The sequence below is a fragment of the Ranitomeya variabilis genome, chromosome 4, assembly GCF_051348905.1.
Source record: "Ranitomeya variabilis isolate aRanVar5 chromosome 4, aRanVar5.hap1, whole genome shotgun sequence".
Lineage (NCBI taxonomy): Eukaryota > Metazoa > Chordata > Amphibia > Anura > Dendrobatidae > Ranitomeya > Ranitomeya variabilis.
Window position 1 is genome coordinate 134234722 of NC_135235.1, and position 25638 is coordinate 134260359.

At 45.4% G+C, this 25638-nt stretch overlaps 1 protein-coding gene across 1 annotated transcript in view; it reads right to left on the bottom strand.

Moving 5' to 3' along the window:
* The window catches only part of CDH23 (cadherin related 23), a 1745895-nt gene that overhangs the window by 301336 nt on the left and 1418921 nt on the right, over positions 1-25638 (bottom strand). Inside the window, exons 34-36 of the mRNA XM_077259280.1 lie at positions 21144-21272; positions 1448-1576; positions 843-1070 (exon numbers count right to left, since the gene is read on the bottom strand). Coding sequence (XP_077115395.1) covers positions 843-1070; positions 1448-1576; positions 21144-21272 — 486 coding nt within the window. The remainder of the gene's footprint in view (positions 1-842; positions 1071-1447; positions 1577-21143; positions 21273-25638) is intronic.

The window sequence follows — 25638 nt, forward strand, 5'->3', positions numbered from 1 at the left end:
AACCTGTTTGTTTCTTTCATTAAAATACTTTTTAATCATGTGTGTGTGTGTGTGTGTGTTTTTTAACCCTTTCAGACAAATGGATTAATAATGGATAGGTGTCATAATTGACGCCTCTCCATTATTAATCTGGCTTAATGTCACCTTACAATAGCAAGGTGGCATTAACCCTTCATTACCCCATATCCCACCGCTACACGGGAGTGGGAAGAGAGTGGCCAAGTGCCAGAATAGGCGCATTTTCCAGATGTGCCTTTTCTGGGGTGGCTGGGGGCAGATGTTTTTAGCCACGGGGGGGCCAATAACCATGGACCCTCTCCTGGCTATTAATATCTGCCCTCAGTCACTGGCGCTGAAATTTTGCACTTACACACTACTAACATTAGTAGTGTGGAATATGCAAAAAAAAAAGGGATATGAGATGGTTTACTGTATGTAAACCATGTCTCATATCCTGTCGGGTTTAGGCAGGAGAAATGAAAAGCCGGCAATTGAATTACCGACTTTTCACTAACACCGCTGCGTATTTCTCGCAAGTCACACTGCTGGTCCGTGTGTAATCCGTATTTTTCTCGCCCCCATAGACTTTCATTGGCGATTTTTTTTGCGCAATACGCTGACAAACACAGCATGCTGCGATTTTCTACGGCCGTAGAATGCCGTATATTACGGATCCGTAATATACGGCTGATAGGACTAGACCCATTGAGAATCATTGTGCCATATGTTATGCGAGTTTTACGGACGTAGTTTTTGCGCTCTTACATCCGTAAAACACGCATGTGTGACGCCGGCCTAAAATAGCAATATTCTACAGTGCAGAATTCTGGAATGGCACTTACTGATAAAGCAGGGTTTCCTTCATCTTCTACAACAACCATGAGGCGGTAGAAACTCTGTTTTTCACGGTCAGGAGGAGATGGACGAGTGGCAATTTCACCTGTGAGCCTGTCCATGCGGAAAATTAGGTCCTCATTGCCTTGTGTAATGTAGTAAGAGAGGACACTGTTCAGTCCTTTGTCCTTGTCTGTTGCTGTCACTCTAATAACTGATGTTCCTCCTCCAACATTCTACAAACACGGGGTAAAAAAAATTATATCATGGATACCAATGCAGCAACATCACCACCAACAACACGCATGCTAATAATTTATGTGGTGTCGTATCGGTACATCAAACAGATGAAATGGGCACATGAAAAAAATCTGTTTCCTCCACCATTCGCCATAAAATGGAGAAGGTGACATGGAAGACAAGCTTAGACTAGTACAGTAGAAGGCCACAACGGAAGATAGTTCAGTATAGTTCTGATGCACAAAATATATATTAAAAATGAATATGCTGAATTTACCTATTTTCTAACAAATCTCAGTCATTGTGTTGCTTCTTTTTCTTTTAGTGCATAACACTTTTTTATATAGAGATAATAAAGAACTAAAACACGTACCTCAAACACACTGACATTATAACCAGTAGGGCTGTCAATAACTGGTGGGTTGTCATTCACATCCACAACATTCACTGTTAATGTAAAATCGGTTTTTCGAGGTGGAGAGCCTTTGTCAGACGCCTGGATCTGAAATAGATCGGTAATTACGTTTAACATTATGTACAATCTTACTTAAGAGATTCATGTAACTGCTTCATACACACTATAAATCAGAGGATCATTTGAAATACAAATTCGCTGGCTTTGTTGAAATTTCCATAAGAGTTCAATATGGTTTAATAAATCTGTGCGAATCTCAATACTAGAAAGGAGAGAGAGGATAGAGAGAAGAGAGATTTCAATATGATATGTATATTCCACTTCCCCATCTGGAGATGGAAATCGACTCTGCTGTACAAGCTGCCAGTCCTGACCCCCATGGTTCCCAATGGGAACACTGCGGTTTGAATGACCACCAATGTACAAGGTATGATAAACCACTAAATGTCACAGCTGCAGGGCATTTTGAGAAAAGGCCCACAGGGCCACATAAAATGGCAGTAGCCCCCTTGTAGATGTTTTAGCAGTGAGTGTGTGAAATGGTGCCATGCATTACATATATTTTTTTCGAACTGCGAAATGAATCTCAAAGTATTTGAATTCACATAGAACCATGAGTTCAGGAAATTAGACTTAGACTCAAACCTCCACAGGTCTATCCACTCATCTCTATATAGCATCTATAACCTGTGTCCTAGACATGACACATATGCAGGGTATGTAGTTCTTTCTCCAATATAAGTTCCGTATATACTCGAGTATAAGACAAACCAAGTATAAGACGAGGCACCTACTTTTGCCACGGAAAACTGGGTAAGCTTATTGACTCGAATATAAGCCGGGTATGCATTGTCCCCCTCATCCCTGTCCTGCTATGCATGGCTCCTCCCTCCTTGTCCTGGTATGAAAGCCTCCCCATCCACGTCCCTGTATGCATGCCTCCCCTGTCCCTGTCATTGTTTGCATGCCTCCCCCTTCCCTGTCCTGGTATGAATTCCTCCCCATCCCTGTCCTGGTATGAATGCCTCCCCCGTCCCGTCCCTGTATGCATGCCTCCCCATCCCTGTCCTGGTATGAATGTCTCCCCCGTTCCATCCCTGAATGCATGCCTCCCCCTTCCCTGTCCTGGTATGAATGCCTCTCCTTCCCTGTCCTGGTATGAATGCCTCCCCCATTCCATCCCTGAATGCATGCCTCCCCCTTCCTGGTCCTTGTATAAATGCCTCCCCATCTCTGTTCTGGTATGAATGCCTCCCCCATTCCATCCCTGTATGCATGCCTCCCCCTTCCCTGTCCTGGTATGAATGCCTCCCCCGTTCCATCCCTGTATGAATGCCTCCCCCATTCCATCCCTGTATGAATGCCTCCCCCTTCCCTGTCCTTGTATGAATGCCTTCCCATCTCTGTTCTGGTATGAATGCCTCCCCCGTTCCGTCCCTGTATGAATGCCTCCCCCTTCCCTGTCCTGGTATGAATGCCTCGCCCATCCCGTCCATGTATGCATGCCTCCGCCTTCCCTGTCCTGGTATGAATGCCTCTCCTTCCCTGTCCTGGTATGAATGCCTCCCCCATTCCATCCCTGAATGTATGCCTCCACCTTCCCTGTCCTTGTATGAATGCCTCTCCTTCCCTGTCCTGGTATGAATGCCTCCCCCATTCCATCTCTATATGCATGCCTCCCCCTTCCCTGTCCTGGTATGAATGCCTCCCCCGTTCCATCCCTGTATGAATGCCTCCCCCGTTCTGTCTCAGGCATGAAGACTTCCATCATAAGACTAAAAATATTAAAGGGGAGAAAATATTTACAGTACTGTTCTAAAGTAAACTAAACCAAGTATAAGACGAGGCACCTACTTTTGCCACGGAAAACTGGGTAAGCTTATTGACTCGAATATAAGCCGGGTATGCATTGTCCCCCTCATCCCTGTCCTGCTATGCATGGCTCCTCCCTCCTTGTCCTGGTATGAAAGCCTCCCCATCCACGTCCCTGTATGCATGCCTCCCCTGTCCCTGTCATTGTTTGCATGCCTCCCCCTTCCCTGTCCTGGTATGAATTCCTCCCCATCCCTGTCCTGGTATGAATGCCTCCCCCGTCCCGTCCCTGTATGCATGCCTCTGCCTTCCCTGTCCTGTTATGAATGCCTCCCCATCCCTGTCCTGGTATGAATGTCTCCCCCGTTCCATCCCTGAATGCATGCCTCCCCCTTCCCTGTCCTGGTATGAATGCCTCTCCTTCCCTGTCCTGGTATGAATGCCTCCCCCATTCCATCCCTGAATGCATGCCTCCCCCTTCCTGGTCCTTGTATAAATGCCTCCCCATCTCTGTTCTGGTATGAATGCCTCCCCCATTCCATCCCTGTATGCATGCCTCCCCCTTCCCTGTCCTGGTATGAATGCCTCCCCCGTTCCATCCCTGTATGAATGCCTCCCCCATTCCATCCCTGTATGAATGCCTCCCCCTTCCCTGTCCTTGTATGAATGCCTTCCCATCTCTGTTCTGGTATGAATGCCTCCCCCGTTCCGTCCCTGTATGAATGCCTCCCCCTTCCCTGTCCTGGTATGAATGCCTCGCCCATCCCGTCCATGTATGCATGCCTCCGCCTTCCCTGTCCTGGTATGAATGCCTCTCCTTCCCTGTCCTGGTATGAATGCCTCCCCCATTCCATCCCTGAATGTATGCCTCCACCTTCCCTGTCCTTGTATGAATGCCTCTCCTTCCCTGTCCTGGTATGAATGCCTCCCCCATTCCATCTCTATATGCATGCCTCCCCCTTCCCTGTCCTGGTATGAATGCCTCCCCCGTTCCATCCCTGTATGAATGCCTCCCCCGTTCTGTCTCAGGCATGAAGACTTCCATCATAAGACTAAAAATATTAAAGGGGAGAAAATATTTACAGTACTGTTCTAAAGTTTTAGGCCATTGTGGAAAAATTGTGGCAAAGTACACATGCTCTAAAAAATATTAGTGATAATAGTTCATTTTTTTTCTCAGTAATTAAATTGCAAATTTTTTGAATTTGAGGGAACCTACAAAATCAGGAAATTCAACTCAAAGTCAATTCTGATCAGGTTGATCCACTTGTCTCTAGCAGCAGGTGCTTTGGACTGATGACGAGTCAAAATGTATTAAAAGCATTTGTCTATAACAGAAGTTTTTTTTTGTTCACTGATGGGCTGTAGCGTGGTACAATACTAAGTGTCAGGAGGCAACAGTGAAGCATGGGGTAGGTTCTCTGCAAGTTTGGGACTGAATTTCAGCAAATGGAGTTGTTGACTTGGTCAGGTATAAATAATGGTGTCATCAATGCTGAGAGAAATACAGGTATATCCATTAGAGATGAGAGGATTGATCCACAGAGGATCGAGTTTGAGTCGATTTTCCTTATAATATCTTATAGATTATCATACCCTGTAACTGGATGATCACAGAGCACCACTTCCTAATGGAGCGCAGTTTAAGCAATAGTCATTTCTACCTCCAAAGTCACTGGGTAGGCCTTCCCTCTTTCTCTCTCCAATAATGTAAGCTCTTATGATCAGTGGGGTCCTCTCTCTCTCTCGCCTGGAGAGTGTAAGCTCTTATGGTCAGCAGGGCCCTCCTTCTCACACTTGCCTGTAAAGTGAAAAGTCTTATGATAAGCGGAGTCCTCTCTATCTCTGCTTTCCTTCAATTACAAGCTTTTCAATATTGAGATTTGCGCAAATGTATTAGCTGCAAATCAAATTTTATGGAAAATTAGTCAGTCAGCAAATTTGAATTTCAAAAGATCCGCTCATCTCTAGGATTCATCAAGCAATCTCATCAGGGAGGCAACTGAGTGGCTCAATATTGATAGTGCAGCAGGACAACAACACCAAACAGTGAATGCCATTAAAGGGAACTCATCACATTGAGAAATGCCATTTACCTGCAGATATAGGATCAATGTGCAGATAAATAACGTTTCAACCCTGTGTATATAAGATCGATTGCTGGAGCAGCAGCTACATATAGACAATGTAGCTATACTCTCCCTCTAACTCCTTTCTGGTGCAGGCGCTGGGCCTTTGACCTTTCCTGGCGCCTGCGCACTGCAGTACTTGGCTCTGCCCTCAACAGGGAAGATAAGTACACCTGCGCAGGAGCACAATGCTGGGGAGCGATGAAGAAGCTGGAGGGCGGCATCGCAAGAAGATGGGAGGCACAGGACCCGGACATGCGACACCCATCGGACGGACAGCACCAGACCGCCCCCCTGGGGGAGTATAATAAAAAGTATTTTTCTTCACTTGCAGGTCGGATGGGGGGCTTCTCTACAGCATTATAGAATGCTGTAGATAAGCCCTGAAAAGCAGTGGCCACATCTTATAGCGGCAAAAACAGCTGACAGGTTCCCTTTAAAGCATGTTCTATTCACAACCGTTTTGCAGATCAGTCTCAGCAAATAAAGTCTATGGTGAGTCCTGAATGAAAGATGGAAGACAGACTTGTACTTCAGTGTTCCATCCGAGTTTCATCCATTTTTAATTAATACATTGTTAAGAGTCAAGGATGGATGAAACAGTTCAGAAAGTCTATTGCTGCAGTGACAAAAAGGAATGAAATAAAAAACCCAAGAATAAATTGGTCCATTACCCTCTAACAGTAACACTCACGCAAATGTCTGTATGTAGCCTAATACCAATAATAACATTTCTCAAAAATATCATTAAACAATAACATATATATATATATATATATATATATATATATATATATATATATATATATATATATACAGGTGCTTCTCACAAAATTAGAAGATCAAAAAGTTAATTTAGTTCAGTTCTTCAATGCAAAAAGTGAATATCATACATTATATAGAGTCTTTACAAACAGAACGATCTATTTCAAGTGTTTATTTCTGTTAATGTTGATGATTATGGCTTACAGCCAATGAAACCCAAACGTCATTTTCTCAGTAAATTAGAATACTTTAAAATACCAGCTTGAAAACTGATTTAAAATCTGAAATGTTGGCCTACTGAGATGTATGTTCAGTAAATGCACTTAATACTTGATTGGGGCTCCTTTTGCATCAATTACTGCATCAATGTGGCGTGGCATGGAGGCAATCAGCCTGTGGCACTGTTGAGAGGTGTTATGGAAACCCAGGTTGCTTTGATAGTAGCTATCAGCTCGTTTGCATTGTTGAGTCTGGTGTCTCTCATCTTCCTCTTGATAATACCCCATAGATTCTGTCTGCTGGCCAATCAAGCACAGTGATACTGTTGTTTTTAAACCAGGTTTTGGTACTTTTGGCAGTGTGGACAGGTGCCAAGTTCTGCTGGAGAATGAAATTTTCATCTCCAAAAAAGCTTGTCGGCAGAGGGAAGCATGAAGTGCTCTAAAATTTCCTGTTAGACGGCTTGATAAAACACAGTGTACCTACACCAGCAGATGACATGGCTTCTCAAACCATCAGTGATTGTGGAGACTTCACACTAGACTTCAAACAGCTTGGATTGTGGTCTCTCCACTCTTCCTCCAAACTTTGGGACCTTGCTTTCCGAATGAAATGCAAAATGTACTTCCATCTGAAAAAAAAAACACCTTGAACCACTGAGCAACAGTCCAGTTCTTTTTCTCCTTGGCCCAGGTAAGACGCTTCTGGTGCTGTCTATTGGTCATGAGTGGCTTGACACAAGGAATGCAACACTTGTAGCCCATGTCCTGGATACGTCTGTGTGTGGTGGCTCTTGAAGCAATGACTCCAGCAGCAGTCTACTCCTTGTGAATCTCCCCCAAATTTTTGAATGGCCTTTTCTTAACATTCCTCTCAAGGCTGCGGTTATCCCGATTGCTTGTGCACCTTTTTCTACCACACCTTTTCCATCCACTCAACTCTCCATTAATATACTTGGATACAGCGCTCTGTCAACAGCCAGCTTCTTTAGCAATGAGCTTTTGAGGCTTACCCTCCTTGTAGAGTATGTCAATGACTGCCTTCTAGACCACTGTCAAGTCAGCAGTCTTCCCCATTATTGTGGAGCCTACTGCAACAGATTAAGGGACCCTTTTAAATGCTTAGGAAGCTTTTTCAGGTGTTTTTTGTTAATCATTCTAATTTACTGAGATAATGACTTTTGGGTTTTCATTGGCTGTAAGCCATAATCATAAATATTAACAGAAATAAACACTTGAAATAGATCACTCTGTAATGACTTTATATAATACCGTATATGAGTTTCACTTTTTGTACTGAAGAACTGACATAAATTAACTTTTTGATGATATTTTAATTTTTTGAGACGCACCTGTATGTATGTATGTGTGTATATATATATATATATATATATATATATATATATATATATATATTTATAAAACTTTCTTCTAACCCCCAATGGGGGTGGTCATTGTTGTCCTTTCTCATTCTCGGGTCCTCTACCAGAGGCCTGGGAGTTTGAGGGTTCTGCACAGGATCTTAGTTGTTGCGAGCATTTTGCTTTTCTGGATAGAGACCTGAGATGAACTTGACAGTGTGAGAAAATGTTCAGAAACTTTCCCATGCTACAGAGTTCATGTCATGCCTGTCTAGGCTATTAATATCTGCTCTCAGTCACTGGCTTTCCCTCTCTGGCAGAGAAAATTGCACGTGCGCCCATGCCAGTTTTTTCCATGATTTAATCCCTTAATTTAACAACTACAGCTCCAAAATTTTACACACACATACTATTTCTTTCAGATTAAATTATTGAAAGGGTTGACTTGTATTCAGCTCACAGAAATTATCCCTTTATCTTAAAAAATTTTAAACCTTTATTATGTACTAATTAAAATACCTTAATAAATCTAATACTTAAACATCACACCAACACCACAAAAAGAAAGGAAAAATAACCAGGGGGTGGTGCCTACCCCTACACTGGCCTATCTCAATCTACCTATTTGTGGAGGTTGGCACCCTAAGAACCTGCGCAGTGGCGCCCCCGCTCCTCGATGACTGACCCTGCTATCCCTATTGGGCCCTGTAATGGCAGGGAGTGAGGAAGGTGATGAATAGGCAGGTGAGAAAGAAAAAGAGATGTGTGTGCAGTAGTATGATTTTTAGAACAATTCTCTTTGATCTGTTTTGACTAGCTAAATGTTCAAATACTGTTAAATAGGAAGCTAAAGTTAGATATGTATAACCGCAACTGTCCTTAGTTGTATTGAGTCTATATTCAGCTATCTCCACTCAATGTGGTAGTTTGATGATATCTTTCACTTGGTTCAAATTTTGGCTAAATATATTAATGTGATATATGGTCTCTTCAAATTTAGTCAGATGTTCATACTCTAGTCAAGCTAAATATAAACCATGTGTATATAGTCTATAGTATAGAGAAAATATACTGCACACTAACCTATATCTCTCTAAGCTACAATAGCGGAAAATGTAACCCTCTCTTATCACAATAGATATGGACACACATTACAGATGATGCTGAGAATATTTAATATCCTAAATTTTAATTTATCCACAATTCGTTTATTATGGTGTATACCAACGATAGTTTCAAACTACAAGAGGACCATTATCCGTATATAGGCCAGAGAAAGAAATTAAACAAAGAATAATAACTTTACCCAAAACCAACACCTAAAAGCAACAAAGTAACCTTACATAGGTAAGTGTTCACATTAGGCAGTCAGCTCAGATACCACAAGTAAGTGTTCACACCAGTCAGTGTAGTTACCCATTCGATCTGAGATTACCTTGACGTTTTGGTGAATGGGCTCACAATATTTGCAAATCTTGTGCTAAAAATCTCATGTGTTTGTTCATAAAGTTCATAAGCCAGTATGCTATTTCCTATTTCACATATTTCACATTTTCCTTAGTTTTTAGCACAGACTAATGTAACCATTGATCTATTTTTGTATTTGAATTTTTTTGGTTACAAATTATTTATATACATATATATATATATTGTTCAGTCAGTTGATCTATTTACTATATACTATTTTCTGACTTGAACGTCCCGCCCTTCTCCAGGTTTTAATTACATCTCAACACAGTTGGTTCTGAGCCTCCTATATAAGTAGGCTTTATCCTGTTATTAGCCATAGGTAAGTGTTCACATTAGGCAGTCAGCTCAGATACCACAAGTAAGTGTTCACACCAGTCAGTGTAGTTACCCATTCGATCTGAGATTACCTTGACGTTTTGGTGAATGGGCTCACAATATTTGCAAATCTTGTGCTAAAAATCTCATGTGTTTGTTCATAAAGTTCATAAGCCAGTATGCTATTTCCTATTTCACATATTTCACATTTTCCTTAGTTTTTAGCACAGACTAATGTAACCATTGATCTATTTTTATATATATATATATATATACATGTGTATGTATGTATGTATATATATATGACTAAATATAGGTTTTACACACTATTTGAGGCCATGAATCCATTACAGTAGCGTAACTACCGGGGGGGGGGGGGGCAGAGGGTGCGGGCGTCCCGGTGCTCTGAGGGGGCCCACCCGGAGCTACGCTACTGTAATTGTATCGGCGCGTGCAGCGTGCCAATACAGTTACAAACTGCGGCAGAGCAGGGAGAATTGATTTCCCTGCTCTGCCGCCCAGCCGCTATGGGGCCTCTGAGCAGGCTGGGGGCCCGGTGCCAGCAGTGGGCCCCCTGCCGTCATCGGAAGAGGAAGATCAGCTGTACCGGCATTTAGCCGATACAGCTGACCACAATGATGGGAGGAGCGCTACGCTGCGCTCCTTCTCCCATCATCCCCCTGTCAGTGTCGGCGTCTGACGTCGACGACACTGACAGCGGGCGCGATGACGTCGCTGCCCGGCGCCCACTGTCAGGAGATCAGCGGGAGCAGCGCAGGAACCAGGAAGAAGAGAGGTGAGTATTTATTTATTTGTTTTTTATGGGTGCTGCTGCCTTATTACAGGGTCTGCCAATGGGGGGGCTGCCTTATTACAGAGTCTGACTATGGGGGGGGCTGCCTTATTACAGGGTCTGACTATGGGGGCTGCCTTATTACAGGGTCTGACTATGGGGAGCTGTCTTATTACAGGGTCTGACTATGGGGGGCTGCCTTATTACAGGGTCTGACTATGGGGGCTGCCTTATTACAGGTCTGCCTATAGGGGTGCTGCCTTATTACCGGGTCTGACTATTGGGGGGCTGCCTTATTACAGGTTGTGACTATGGGGGCTGCCTTATTACAGGGTCTGCCTATAGGGGTGCTGCCTTATTACAGAGTCTGACTATGGGTGCTGCCTTATTACAGGGTCTGCCGCCATATTACAGGGTCTGCCTATGGGAGTACTGCCTTATTACAGGGTCTGCCTGAGGGGGCTGCCTTATTACAGGGTCTGATTATGGGGGCTGCCATATGCTATAGAGTCTGCCTATGGGGAGTGCATTATACTATATTGTGGACTATTTGGTGCATTATGCTACTGTATATGGAGGCTACCTAGGGGGCCATCATACAGTGTGGGGGTCATTATACATTGTTGGAGCCATCAAAGAGTTTGGGGGCTACTAAGGGGTCAGTATACTGTGTGGGTGGTACTATACAGCGAGGGGGCATTATACTGTGTATAAGAGAGCATCATGTTGTGTATGGGGGAGCTGTACAGGGGGGAGACTCCGGACATTATTAAATGTAAAGTGGGCACTTATTACTATAGGGGAACTCAGGTTACTGTGACTATCTAAGGGGCTCACAGGGCAATATTAATTTCTAGGGGCAAAATATGGGCATTGTTTTCTAGGGAACTTGCACCCTGCATTACTATATTATAGAGGGGTGCTTTAGAATTTAGAAGGCACAGAGAACCACATAGCAGGTGCAGTAATAGGGACACATATGGCAGCAGCGGCTCAGTATTGGTGTATCAGGTGCAGAAATAGGGACACATACGGCAGCAGCGGCTCAGTATTGGGGTATCAGGGGCAGTAATAGGGACACATACGGCAGCAGCTCAGTATTGGGGTATCAGGTGCAGTAATAGGGACACATAGGGCAGCAGTGGCTAAGTATTGGCATATCAGGTGCAGTAATAGGGACACATACTGCAGCAGCGGCTCAGTATTGGGGTATCAGGTGCAGTAATAGGGACACATATGGCAGCAGCGGCTAAGTATTGGGGTATCAGGGGCAGTAATAGGGACACATACGGCAGCAGCGGCTCAGTATTGGGGTATCAGGTGCAGTAATAGGGACACATACGGCAGCAGCGGCTAAGTATTGGGGTATCAGGTGCAGTAATAGGGACACATACTGCAGCAGCGGCTCAGTATTGGGGTATCAGGTATAGTAATAGGGACACATATGGCAGCAGCGGCTCAGTATTGGGGCATCAGGAGCAGTAATAGGGACACATATGGCAGCAGTGGCTCAGTATTGGGGTATCAGGTACAGTAATAGGGACACATACGGCAGCAGCAGCCCAGTATTGGGGTATCAGGGGCAGTAATAGGGACACATACGGCAGCAGCGGCTCTGTATTGGGGTATCAGGGGCAGTAATAGGGACACATACGGCAGCAGCAGCTCAGTTTTGAGGTATCAGGTGCAGTAATAGGAACACATACGGCAGCAGCGGCTCAGTATTGGAGTATCAGTAGCAGTAATAGGGACACATACGGCCGCAGCGGCTCAGTATTGGGGTATCAGCAGGATGAGGAGTTTGTGCACGTGTCATTGGGAATAGATGGTGATGGGGCTGGAATATGAGAAGTTAAATGTGTCTTTCATGTAATCTCTGCAGACAAGTTGTACTGGAAGAAGTTGTCATGTCGGTCTGGGCCAGATGGAAAAGACGGGAAAAATGAATGACTCCATCAGAAAGATCGTCAGCGGTAAGACATTACCTGTAACTGTGCTGTGATCTCTTATATGCTCTGTAGGACTGGTATCTACCACTGACCATATGGCAGTAATATCCGTATTGGTCTTTATATAGAGATTATCTTCAGTAACAGCGGGGTCATCTGCTGAGGTTCTCCTCCAGTATTAGGGCGCGTCACCCAGTTGGAATCAAGGTTACCTGGTTAGGGACCCACTCAGAAGTTTCGCCCCCCCTGAACCAAAACCCTAGCTACGCCTCTGATCCATTATATGTCCATTTTGCAAGCCGGCGAGAAAATCTCGCCATACGGATGACACACGGATACTTTTTTGAGAAAAAAAAATTGCGCCCTCGCATTGAATACTTATTACATACGGATCACTGTTCATGAACATTTCTGCTTATCTCGGCCATAAAAAACAGACCGTATTTTTATACGTTAGATATGACGTCGGCCTTATTGTTCTAATCAATTTCCCTATCTGGAGCACTATGGAACGCACGCTCTGTCTGGAATAAACTGTCATTTATCCACGACCTCTTTATCAATAACAAACTCTCCTTCCTCGGCATCACTGAAACCTGGCTCGCTCCCTCTGACTCAGCCTCTCCAGCCGCGCTTTCCTATGGTGGATTCCACCTCTCTCTCACCCCTCGCGCCAGCAGCAAGCATGGTGGAGGAGTTGGTTTTCTCCTGTCAGATAACTGCTCCTTCACCCCAATCCCACTTCCGCCCTCTGTTACCCTCCCTTTCTTTGAGGAGTACTCCGTGCGCATCTACTCCCCCTCCAACCTCCAACTGGCTGTCATCTACCATCCCCCATGGCCAGCCACCACCTTCTTTGACCACTTCACCACTTGGCTACTCCATTTCCTCGCCGCTGACATCCCCACTATCATCATGGGCGACTTCAACATCCCCATTGACACTTCCCTCTCAGCTGCCACTAAACTTCTATCTCTCACTTCCTCCTTTGGCCTTGCTCAATGGTCTTCTACAGCCACTCACAAAGATGGTCACACACTGGACCTCATCTTCACCCGCCTCTGCTCCCTATCTAACCTCTCTAACTCACCTCTTCCTCTTTCTGACCACAACCTACTCACATTCTCTTCCCTCTCCACACCTTGATCTACACTCACTCTCTGAATCCCTCCTCCCTCTCACAGACATAAGCTCCCTACACAATGCGGATGATGCTGCCGCTCTATATAACATCACAATAGCTGTAGCTTTGGAATCTCTTGCCCCTCTCACACATACCAAAGCTCGCAAAATCAACAGACAGCCCTGGCACACCCGCCTGACGAAAGAACTGAGGCGAGCTTCCAGGGCTGCTGAGCGCAGATGGAAAAGATCCCACTCCAAAGAGCACTTCATCGCATTCAAACAGTCCCTCACTACTTTCAAGACCACACTCGCCACAGCAAAACAAACCTACTTCTCATCTCTCATATCCTCCCTGTCTCACAACCCCAAACAGTTATTCAACACCTTCAATTCTCTCCTCCGCCCCCCAGCACCTCCTCAATCCCCACTCATCTCAGCTGAAGACTTTGCCTCATTTTTCAAGCAGAAGATTGAGCACATCAGAGACAGTTTTAGTAAACAACCCCCAGAACCCTTCCTCCCAACTACCCAGCCCTCCACCTCCAAAACCAACTTCTCCACCATTACAGAAGATGGACTCTCCAATCTACTCTCAAGATCGCATGTCACCACCTGTGCACTTGATCCGATCCCATCCCACTTCATCCCAAACCTCGCCACAGTCTTCATCCCAACCCTAACCCATCTCTTCAACCTATCACTAACAACTGGTGTTTTCCCCTCAAGCTTTAAACATGCCTCAATCACACCTATCCTCAAAAAGCCCTCTCTTGACCCATCCGCTGTATCTAGCTATCGCCCTATATCACTTCTCCCCTATGCCTCAAAACTACTGGAACAACATGTCCATCTTGAACTGTCCTCCCATCTATCTTCCTGCTCCCTCTTCGACCGCTTTCAATCAGGCTTCCGGTCACACCACTCCACTGAAACTGCCCTAACTGTTGTGAATTTGCTTTTTGCTCCCTCTAGTGGTTACTAGTTTTTTGACTCTGGTTTTTCTGTCATTCCTTTTATCCGCACCTGGGTCGTTAGTTAGGGGTGTTGCTATATAAGCTCCCTAGACCTTCAGTTCAATGCCTGGCAACGTAGTTATGATCCCCGGCTACTTCTAGTGTTGGCGTTAGGAGTAGATATATGGTCAACCCAGTTACCACTGCCCTATGAGCTGGATTTTTGTATTCTGCAGACTTCCACGTGCCTCTGAGACCCTCGCCATTGGGGTCATAACAGTTTGCCAGGACCGTATTAAATGTTTAATGCGTTGCAGAAGAGGGATTATAAGAAAGAAGATTCTGAGTTTTTTTTTTTTTTTTTCTTTCTTCTTCCCCTTTACCTCAGAGTGGCTATGCTTGCTGCAGACATGAATGTCCAGACCTTGATTACAAGTGTGGACCAGCTGGCTACTCGTGTGCAGGGCATACAAGACTATGTTATCAGAAATCCTAGGTCAGAACCTAAAATACCGATTCCTGAACTGTTTTCCGGAGACAGGTTTAAGTTTAGGAATTTTGTGAATAATTGTAAATTGTTTTTGTCCCTGAGACCCTGTTCATCTGGAGACTCTGCTCAGCAAGTAAAAATAGTTATTTCGTTCTTACGGGGCGACCCTCAGGATTGGGCTTTTTCGCTGGCGCCAGGAGATCCGGCATTGGCTGATATTGATGCGTTTTTTCTGGCGCTCGGTTTACTTTATGAGGAACCCAATCTTGAGATTCAGGCAGAAAAGGCCTTGCTGGCTATGTCTCAGGGGCAGGACGAGGCTGAAGTGTATTGCCAAAAATTTCGGAAATGGTCCGTGCTGACACATTGGAACGAGTGTGCACTGGCCGCTAATTTTAGAAATGGCCTATCTGAAGCCATTAAGAATGTTATGGTGGGTTTTCCCATTCCCACAGGTCTCAATGATACTATGGCACTGGCTATTCAAATTGACCGGCGGTTGCGGGAGCGCAAAACCGCAAATTCCCTCATGGTGTTGGCTGAACAGACACCTAATTCGGTGCAATGTGATAGAAAAACCGCAAATTCCCTCATGGTGTTGTCTGAACAGACACCTGATTTAATGCAATGTGATAAAATCCTATTCCTCTTAGGGGTATTGATGCTACGCCATTGGCAGCAAATAAACCGCAGTATTGGACACAGGTTATCATGTGCATGACTCCTGAACACCGCGAGGTGATACGTTTCCTGGTTTTACATAAAATGCATGATTTGGTTGTTTTAGGGCTGCCATGGTTACAGACCCATAATCCAGTCCTGGACTGGAAGGCTATGTCAGTCTCAAGTTGGGGCTGTCGTGGTATTCATGGGGATTCCCTGCCTGTGTCTATTGCTTCTTCTACGCCTTCGGAAGTTCCGGAGTATTTGTCTGATTATCAGGATGTCTTCAGTGAGTCTGAGTCCAGTGCACTGCCTCCTCATAGGGACTGTGACTGTGCTATAGATTTGATCCCAGGCAGTAAGTTTCCTAAGGGAAGACTGTTTAATCTGTCGGTACCTGAACATACCGCTATGCATTCCTATATCAAGGAGTCTCTGGAGAAAGGACATATTCGTCCGTCTTCTTCCCCCCTTGGTGCGGGATTCTTTTTTGTGGCAAAAAAGGACGGATCTTTGAGACCTTGTATTGATTATCGGCTTTTAAATAAGATCACTGTCAAATTTCAGTATCCTTTACCGCTGTTGTCTGACTTGTTTGCCCGGATTAAAGGTGCCAAGTGGTTCACCAAGATAGACCTTCGTGGTGCGTACAACCTTGTGCGCATTAAGCAAGGTGATGAATGGAAAACCGCATTCAATACGCCTGAAGGTCATTTTGAGTACTTGGTGATGCCTTTTGGGCTCTCCAATGCGCCTTCAGTTTTTCAGTCCTTTATGCATGACATTTTCCGGAAGTATCTGGATAAATTTTTGATTGTTTATCTGGATGATATTTTGTTTTTTTCTGATGATTGGGATTCGCATGTGGAGCAGGTCAGGTTGGTCTTTAAAATTTTGCGTGAAAATTCTATGTTTGTCAAGGGCTCAAAGTGTCTCTTTCGTGTACAGAAGGTTCCCTTTTTGGGGTTCATTTTTTCCCCTTCTGCTGTGGAGATGGACCCAGTCAAGGTCCGAGCTATTCTTGATTGGACTCAGCCCTCGTCGGTTAAGAGTCTTCAGAAGTTCTTGGGTTTCGCTAACTTCTACCGTCGTTTTATCGCTAATTTTTCTAGCATTGTGAAACCGTTGACGGATATGACCAAGAAGGGCTCCGATGTAGCTAACTGGGCTCCTGCTGCCGTGGAGGCTTTCCAGGAGTTGAAGCGCCGGTTTACTTCGGCGCCTGTTTTGTGCCAGCCCGATGTCTCACTTCCCTTTCAGGTTGAGGTGGATGCTTCAGAGATTGGAGCAGGGGCCGTTTTGTCGCAGAGAGGCCCTGGTTGCTCTGTTATGAAACCTTGTGCCTTTTTCTCCAGGAAGTTTTCGCCTGCCGAGCGAAATTATGATGTGGGCAATCGGGAGTTGTTGGCCATGAAATGGGCATTTGAGGAGTGGCGTCATTGGCTCGAGGGTGCTAAGCATCGTGTGGTGGTCTTGACTGATCACAAAAATCTGATGTATCTCGAGTCTGCTAAACGCCTTAATCTGAGACAGGCCCGCTGGTCATTGTTTTTCTCCCGCTTTGATTTTGTTGTCTCGTATTTACCAGGTTCAAAGAATGTGAAGGCCGATGCTCTTTCTAGGAGCTTTGTGCCTGATGCTCCTGGAGTCGCTGATCCTGTTGGTATTCTTAAAGATGGAGTTATCTTGTCAGCTATTTCTCCGGATCTGCGACGTGTGTTGCAGAGATTTCAGGCTGATAGGCCTGAGTCTTGTCCACCTGACAGACTGTTTGTCCCGGATAAATGGACCAGCAGAGTCATTTCCGAGGTTCATTCCTCGGTGTTGGCAGGTCACCCGGGAATTTTTGGCACCAGAGATCTGGTGGCCAGGTCCTTTTGGTGGCCTTCCTTGTCAAGGGATGTGCGGTCATTTGTGCAGTCCTGTGGGACTTGTGCTCGAGCTAAGCCTTGCTGTTCTCGTGCCAGCGGTTTGCTCTTGCCCTTGCCTGTCCCGAAGAGACCTTGGACACATATCTCCATGGATTTCATTTCTGATCTTCCGCTATCTCAGGGCATGTCCGTTATCTGGGTGATATGTGATCGCTTCTCCAAGATGGTCCATTTGGTTCCTTTGCCTAAGCTGCCTTCCTCTTCCGATCTGGTTCCTGTGTTTTTCCAGAACGTGGTTCGTTTGCACGGCATCCCTGAGAATATTGTGTCAGACAGAGGATCCCAGTTCGTTTCTAGGTTCTGGCGATCCTTTTGTAGTAGGATGGGCATTGATTTGTCGTTTTCGTCTGCTTTCCATCCTCAGACTAATGGACAGACGGAGCGAACCAATCAGACTTTGGAGGCTTATTTGAGGTGTTTTGTCTCTGCTGATCAGGACGATTGGGTGACATTCTTGCCGTTGGCTGAGTTTGCCCTTAATAATCGGGCTAGTTCCGCCACCTTGGTTTCGCCTTTTTTCTGCAACTCTGGTTTCCATCCTCGCTTTTCTTCGGGTCATGTGGAGCCTTCTGACTGTCCTGGGGTGGATTCTGTGGTAGATAGGTTGCAGCGGATCTGGAATCATGTGGTGGACAACTTGAAGTTGTCACAGGAGAGGGCTCAGCGCTTTGCCAACCGCCGCCGCGGTGTGGGTCCCCGACTACGCGTTGGGGATTTGGTATGGCTTTCTTCCCGCTTTGTTCCTATGAAGGTCTCCTCTCCCAAATTTAAACCTCGTTTTATTGGGCCTTACAAGATATTGGAAATCCTTAATCCTGTATCTTTTCGTCTGGATCTTCCTGTGTCGTTTGCTATTCACAATGTATTTCATAGGTCCTTGTTGCGGCGGTACATTGTGCCTGTAGTTCCTTCTGCTGAGCCTCCTGCTCCGGTGTTGGTTGAGGGCGAGTTGGAGTACGTGGTGGAGAAGATCTTGGATTCTCGCCTCTCCAGGCGGAGGCTTCAGTACCTGGTCAAGTGGAAGGGCTATGGTCAGGAGGATAATTCCTGGGTGGTCGCCTCTGATGTTCATGCGGCCGATTTAGTTCGTGCCTTTCATGCCGCTCATCCTGATCGCCCTGGTGGTCGTGGTGAGGGTTCGGTGACCCCTCACTAAGGGGGGGGTACTGTTGTGAATTTGCTTTTTGCTCCCTCTAGTGGTTACTAGTTTTTTGACTCTGGTTTTTCTGTCATTCCTTTTATCCGCACCTGGGTCGTTAGTTAGGGGTGTTGCTATATAAGCTCCCTAGACCTTCAGTTCAATGCCTGGCAACGTAGTTATCAGAGCTAGTCTGCTGTGCTCTTGTCTACTGATCCTGGTTCCAGTTATATCAGCTAAGTCTGCCTTTTGCTTTTTGCTATTTGTTTTGGTTTTGTATTTTTGTCCAGCTTGTTCCAAATCTATATCCTGACCTTTGCTGGAAGCTCTAGGGGGCTGGTGTTCTCCCCCCGGACCGTTAGACGGTTCGGGGGTTCTTGAATTTCCAGTGTGGATTTTGATAGGGTTTTTGTTGACCATATAAGTTACCTTTCTTTATTCTGCTATCAGTAAGCGGGCCTCTCTGTGCTAACCTGGTTCATTTCTGTGTTTGTCATTTCCTCTTACCTCACCGTTATTATTTGTGGGGGGCTTCTATCCAGCTTTGGGGTCCCCTTCTCTGGAGGCAAGAAAGGTCTTTTGTTTTCCTCTTCTAGGGGTAGCTAGATTCTCCGGCTGGAGCGTGTCATCTAGAATCAACGTAGGAATGATCCCCGGCTACTTCTAGTGTTGGCGTTAGGAGTAGATATATGGTCAACCCAGTTACCACTGCCCTATGAGCTGGATTTTTGTATTCTGCAGACTTCCACGTGCCTCTGAGACCCTCGCCATTGGGGTCATAACACCTAACTAAGGTCACCAATGACCTATTAACCGCCAAGAGCAAGCGGCACTACTCTATCCTCCTCCTCCTGGACCTGTCCTCTGCCTTTGACACAGTGGACCATTCCCTGTTGCTGCAGACCCTCTCATCCCTTGGCATCACAGACTTGGCCCTATCCTGGATCTCGTCATACCTAACTGACCGGACATTCAGCGTCTCCCACTCACACACCACCTCCTCACCTCGCCCCTATCTGTAGGAGTCCCGCAAGGTTCAGTTCTAGGGCCCCTGCTCTTCTCCATTTACACCTTTGGCCTGGGACAGCTCATAGAATCTCACAGCTTTCAGTATCATCTCTATGCTGATGACACACAGATCTACATCTCTGGACCAGATATCACCACCCTACTAACCAGAATACCTCAATGTCTATCCGCTATTTCATCCTTCTTCTCCGCTAGATTTCTAAAACTTAACATGGACAAAAAAGAATTAATCGTCTTTCCCCCATCTCACACGACCTCCCCAATGAACCTACCCATTACAGTAAATGGCTGCCCACTCTCCCCAGTCCCACAAGCCCGCTGTCTTGGGGTAATCCTTGACACTGATCTCTCCTTCAAACCACATATCCAAACCCTTTCCACTTCCTGCCGCCTCCAACTCAAAAATATTTCACGGATCCGTGCATTCCTAAACCAAGAATCTGCAAAAACCCTAGTCCATGCCCTCATCATCTCCCGCCTCGACTACTGTAACCTCCTGCTCTGTGGCCTCCCCTCTAACACTCTCGCACCCCTCCAATCTATTCTAAACTCTGCTGCCCGACTAATCCACCTGTCCCCCCGCTATTCCCCAGCCTCTCCCCTCTGTCAATCCCTGCACTGGCTCCCCATTACCCAGAGACTCCAGTACAAAAGCCTAACCATGACATACAAAGCCATCCACAACCTGTCTGCTCCATACATCTGTGGCCTCGTCTCCCGGTACTTTCCTGCACGCAACCTCCGATCCTCACAAGATCTCCTTCTCTACTCCCCTCTTATCTCCTGTTCTCACAATCGCATACAAGATTTCTCTCGTGCATCCCCCCTACTCTGGAACTCTCTACCACAACATATCAGACTCTCGCCTACCATCGAAACCTTCAAAAAGAACCTGAAGACCCACCTATTCCAACAAGCCTACAACCTGCAGTAACCACCGATAGACCAAACCTCTGCACGACCAGCTCTACCCTCACCTACTGTATCCTCACCCATCCCTTGTAGTTTGTGAGCCCTCGCGGGCAGGGTCCTCTCTCCTGTACCAGTTGTGACTTGTATTGTTCAAGATTATTGTACTTGTTTTTATTATGTACACCCCTCCTCACATGTAAAGCACCATGGAAAAAATGGCGCTATAATAATAAATAATAATAATAATAATAATATTAATCAGACTTTGATCAGAGTAGCAGGAGTATTTCTGGGAGGTGGAGAGAAAACCAAAAAAGTTTCTCCACCCTTTCCATTTAGGCAGCTGTGAAAATTGGACCACATTCGGATCACATCTGAGTGCGGTCCGATGTTTTTCACGGAACCACAGACTTGCATTGCCGATTTTGATACTACACTCGGATTAGAAGTGGACATGTGTCTGATCTTTTCCTTGGTATGAAAAAAAAATTCAGTCATCCACAGATATAATCGGCCATGTTCACAAGTAATGCTAGAAAAGACTGAATCAACACCCTTATATAATATATTTATCAGGGCTTGTACATTTTGTCCTCCTTACCCTTAATGAATGCACTTCTTGTAGTTCTCTGTCCAGTGATTTCACAAGGAAAACTGCTCCATAGGTATCATTCGTAATGCGGATCTCAAAAAGTCTGTCTACATTTCCACTGACTATGGAAAAAGACACCTATAAAAATTTCAAGGAAACATGTTATCTTAATGGTAAGTCACAAGTCAATGCATTCTTGGTAAAATAAAGAGAGACTCAATGGATTTGAAACTAAAACTTCCAATTTTCAAATAGTGGCTTGCGAAAGTATTCACCCTCTTGGCTTTTTTCTTATTTTTTTTACATTACAACCTGTGTTTAAATATTTTTGTAATCCGATTTTTGTGTATGAAGCATCAGCACTAAATAATCTTATTTGGTGGAGTGAAGTGATAAAAATATAGACATAAATTAAATTGCTAGCATCAAATAAATAAAAACTGGTATGTGCATTGTGGTGAAACGCTACCTGAGTGGGTTGGGGAACACTCGCTTGGCACAGGATTTAAGCGCTCAGGCACGGTTTCTCAACGTAAAAAGTCTTATTTGGTTTATTAGACATCATAAACCATAACACATACAGTTCATTAAATAGATCAACGGAACACATTTACCATCCACAGTCTGTTCCAATGGCAGATCCGTGTTTGCCCGTAACCCCTTGTTACCTGGAGTTACCTTACAGGAGCTCCGGCTCCACACACTGACTCCTGTCAATGCTGGTTCACAGGGAAAAGCTGCCTCACTGGGATCACCATCCTAGTAACCAGGGCACCTCGGATAGTCCAGACCCACAGTAGGAACTTTAGCTTTCCCAACACAGAAACCGTCTCAGGCTCTGTAGATGCAGCCTTTCCATGCGCTTCCAGGAAGTCCAATCACAGGCACTTCCAAAATACAGGCCATCAGTCCATGGTCTCACCAGGTGCTTGCAGGACTCCAGTCTATCCCATGACAATCCAACACCCTGACCATTCCAGGACTCACACTCTCACCAGGTGCTTGCAGAACTCCAGTCCATCCCAGGACAATCCAACACCCTGAGCGTTCAGGACTCACACTCTCACCAGGTGCTGGAAGGACTCCAGTACATCCCAGAACAATCCAACACCCTGAGCATTCATGTCCACAGTCTCTCTAGGTGTTTCCAGGACATCTCCACTCACAGGAGACTCCAACACCGACCGTCCAGGTCCATGGTCTCTCAGGTGCTTCCAGGAAAACTCCACCCACAGGAGCTTCTAACACCGACCGTCCAGGACCTTGCACATGGACCAAACAGATCCATACACTCTGACCCATGTGACCAGACCTCAGTCACATTATATGGTTGTAACCACTCCCTAGATGGGAGTATGTGTGGTTAGCCAGTCCCGCCCAGCTCACCAGCTAACCCTATAAGCCCGCCCTTATAAGTAAACACAACAAACTCTTGTGGAACTATAAGTCGCAGCATAACCATATCATTTTGGGCTTACAGCGCAGAGCACCTCTGCGACACATACCGGTCATTTACAATCCTGCCAGACTTTTTCTCATCACCATAATTATGCCTCCAAGCGCATCCTGAAGCACACACACAGTGCCACCTGGCTGTAACATGGGTTACCGCACCACAGCATATATATTAACCCCTTTTGCTATGAAAGCAAGTCCACCTGTGTGCAATCTAAGTGTCACATGGTCTGTCAATATATACACACCTTTTCTGAAAAGCAACAGAGGCTGCAACACCATTGAGCAAGAGGCACCACTAACCAAACACCGTGCAACCAAGGGGATCTCTAAACAAGTCAAGGAAAAAGTTGCTGAGAAGGACAAGTCAGGGTTGGGTTATAAATATCACAATCTCTGATGATTCACCAGAGCACCATCAAATCCATTATTATCTAATGGAAAGAATACAGTACCACAACAAACCTGCCAAATGAGGGCTTCCCACCAAAACTCTCAGCCCAGGCAAGGAGGGCATTAATCAGAGAGGCAGCGCAGAGACAAAAGGTAACCCTGAAGGAGCTGCAAAGTTCCCAAGCAGAGACTGGAGTATCTGTCCTTGCGGCCACAATAAGTTATACACTCCACAGAGGTGGCCTTTATGGAAGAGAAGGCAGAAAAAGAAGCCTCTACATATACACAAAAATTTAAAGGCTAGTTTTGAGTTTGCCAAAAGATACGTGAGAGACTCCCCAAATGTACAGAGAAAGGTGATGTGGTCAGATGAGACCAAAATTTATTTTTTTCCCACCAAGGTAAACACTATGTCTGGCACCAAACCAACACGGCTCATCTCCCCAAGAACACTATCCCCACAGTGAAACATGGTGCGGGCAGCATCATGCTGCGAGGATGTTTTTCAGTAGCAGGGACAGGGAAAATGATCCAACTCAAGGAGAAGATGGATGGTAGAAAAAGCAGCGAAATTCTTGAGCAAAACCTGTTTCAGTCTATCAGTGATTTGAAACTGGGACGAAGGCTCACCTTTCAACAAGACAGTGACCCAAAGTATACTGCTAAAGAAACACTCGAGTGGTTTAAGGGGAAATGTGTAAATGTTTTGGAGTGGCCTAGTAAGAGCCCAGACCTTAATCCAATTGAGACTCTGTGGTCAGACTTGAAGATTGCTGTTAACCAGAGGAAACCATCTAAGGGTACTGTCACACTAAACGATTTACCAACGATCACGACCAGTGATATGACCTGGCCGTGATCGTTGGTAAGTGGTTGTGTGGTCGCTGGGGAGCTGTCACACAGTCAGCTCTCCAGCGACCAACTATGCCGAAGTCCCCAGGTAACCAGGGTAAACATCGGGTTACTAAGCGCAGGGCCGCGCTTAGTAACCCGATGTTTACCGTGGTTACCAGGGTAAACGTAAAAAAAACCAAACAGTACATACTCACATTCCGGTGTCTGTCCCCTGGCGTTTTGCTTCTCTCCACTGTGTCTGTGCCAGCCAGAAAGCACAGCGGTGACGTCACCGCTGTGCTCGCTTTCCGGCTGGCCGGCGCTCACAGTGCAGAGAAGCAGAACTCCGGGGGACAGACACCGGAATGTAAGTATGTACTGTTTTTTTTTTTTAACTTTTACGCTGGTAACCACGGTAAACATCGGGTTACTAAGCGCGGCCCTGCGCTTAGTAACCCGATGTTTACCCTGGTTACAAGCGAACGCATTGCTGGATCGCTGTCACACACAACGATCCAGCGATGACAGCGGGAGATCCAGCGACGAAAGAAAGTTCCAAACGATCTGCTACGACGTACGATTCTCAGCAGGATCCCTGATCGCTGCTGCGTGTCAGACACAGCGATATCGTATGGATATCGCTGGAACGTCACGGATCGTACCGTCGTAGCGATCAAAGTGCCAATGTGTGACAGTACCCTAACTTGAAGGAGCTGGAGAAGTTTTGCATTGAGGAATGAGCAAAAATCCCAGTGGCGAAATGTGGAAAGCTCATAGAGACTTATCCAAAGCGACTTGCAGCTGCAAAAGGAGGCTCTACAGAGTTCTTACTTTAAGGGGGTGAATAGTTATGTACACTGAAATTTTTAGTTATTTTGTCCTTATTTACTTCACAATAACAAGAAAACCAAATTTTCCTAGTTGTAGGGATGTTCTTTGCATGAACTGATGCAAACCCTCAAAAAAACCAGTGAATTTCCAGGTTGTGAGGTAGCAAAACATGAAAAATGCCAAGGGCGTGAACACTTTCACAAGCCACTGTATTATAAAATTTTGCATATACTTTGCAAAGCTAGGTTTTAGGCCCCTTTCACATGTGTCTCTGGTACGTGTGGTGACTAGATGTGGCAAGTGGGGTAATATTTGTGAGGTTGATGTCACTTTTCAGGTGACATCAAGCCCACAGCTTAATAATGGAGAGGCGTCTATAAGACACCTATCCATTACTAATCCTATAGTTGTAATGTTAAATAAAGACACGGCCAGAATAAAGTCTTTTATTTGAAATAATTACACAGACACCTTTAATGTTCTAAATTAAACCATACTTACTGTAACACCTATTTCCTCGACGCACACGATTTCCTGTAATAAAAATAACATAATAAACCAACGATATACCTTACCTGTCCATCATTGTGTCCCACGCTGTAATCCAAGTCTGGTGGCTAAATAGTTTTCAACCAGGATGGTGCCAATTTGCGACTGTCCCGGCTGAAAACCACTGGTGAATGAGCAACAGAGAGCGCAGCATCATTCAACAGCAGTGACATCATCATGGCCTGATTTGAACTGAGGCAACCTCTGAACCGTGGGAAAAAGCCGGTGTCTTTATTTAACATTACAACTATAGGATTAGTAATGGATAGGTGTCGTATAGAGGTCTCTCCGTTACTAAGCCGTGGGCTTGATGTCACCTGAAAGGTGACATCAACTCCACAAATATTACCCCACTTGCCACTGCTACGGGTCAAGTGGGAAGAGTCGGGCAAAGCGCCAGAAAAGGTGCATCTAATAGATGCGCCTTTTCTGGGCAGCTGTG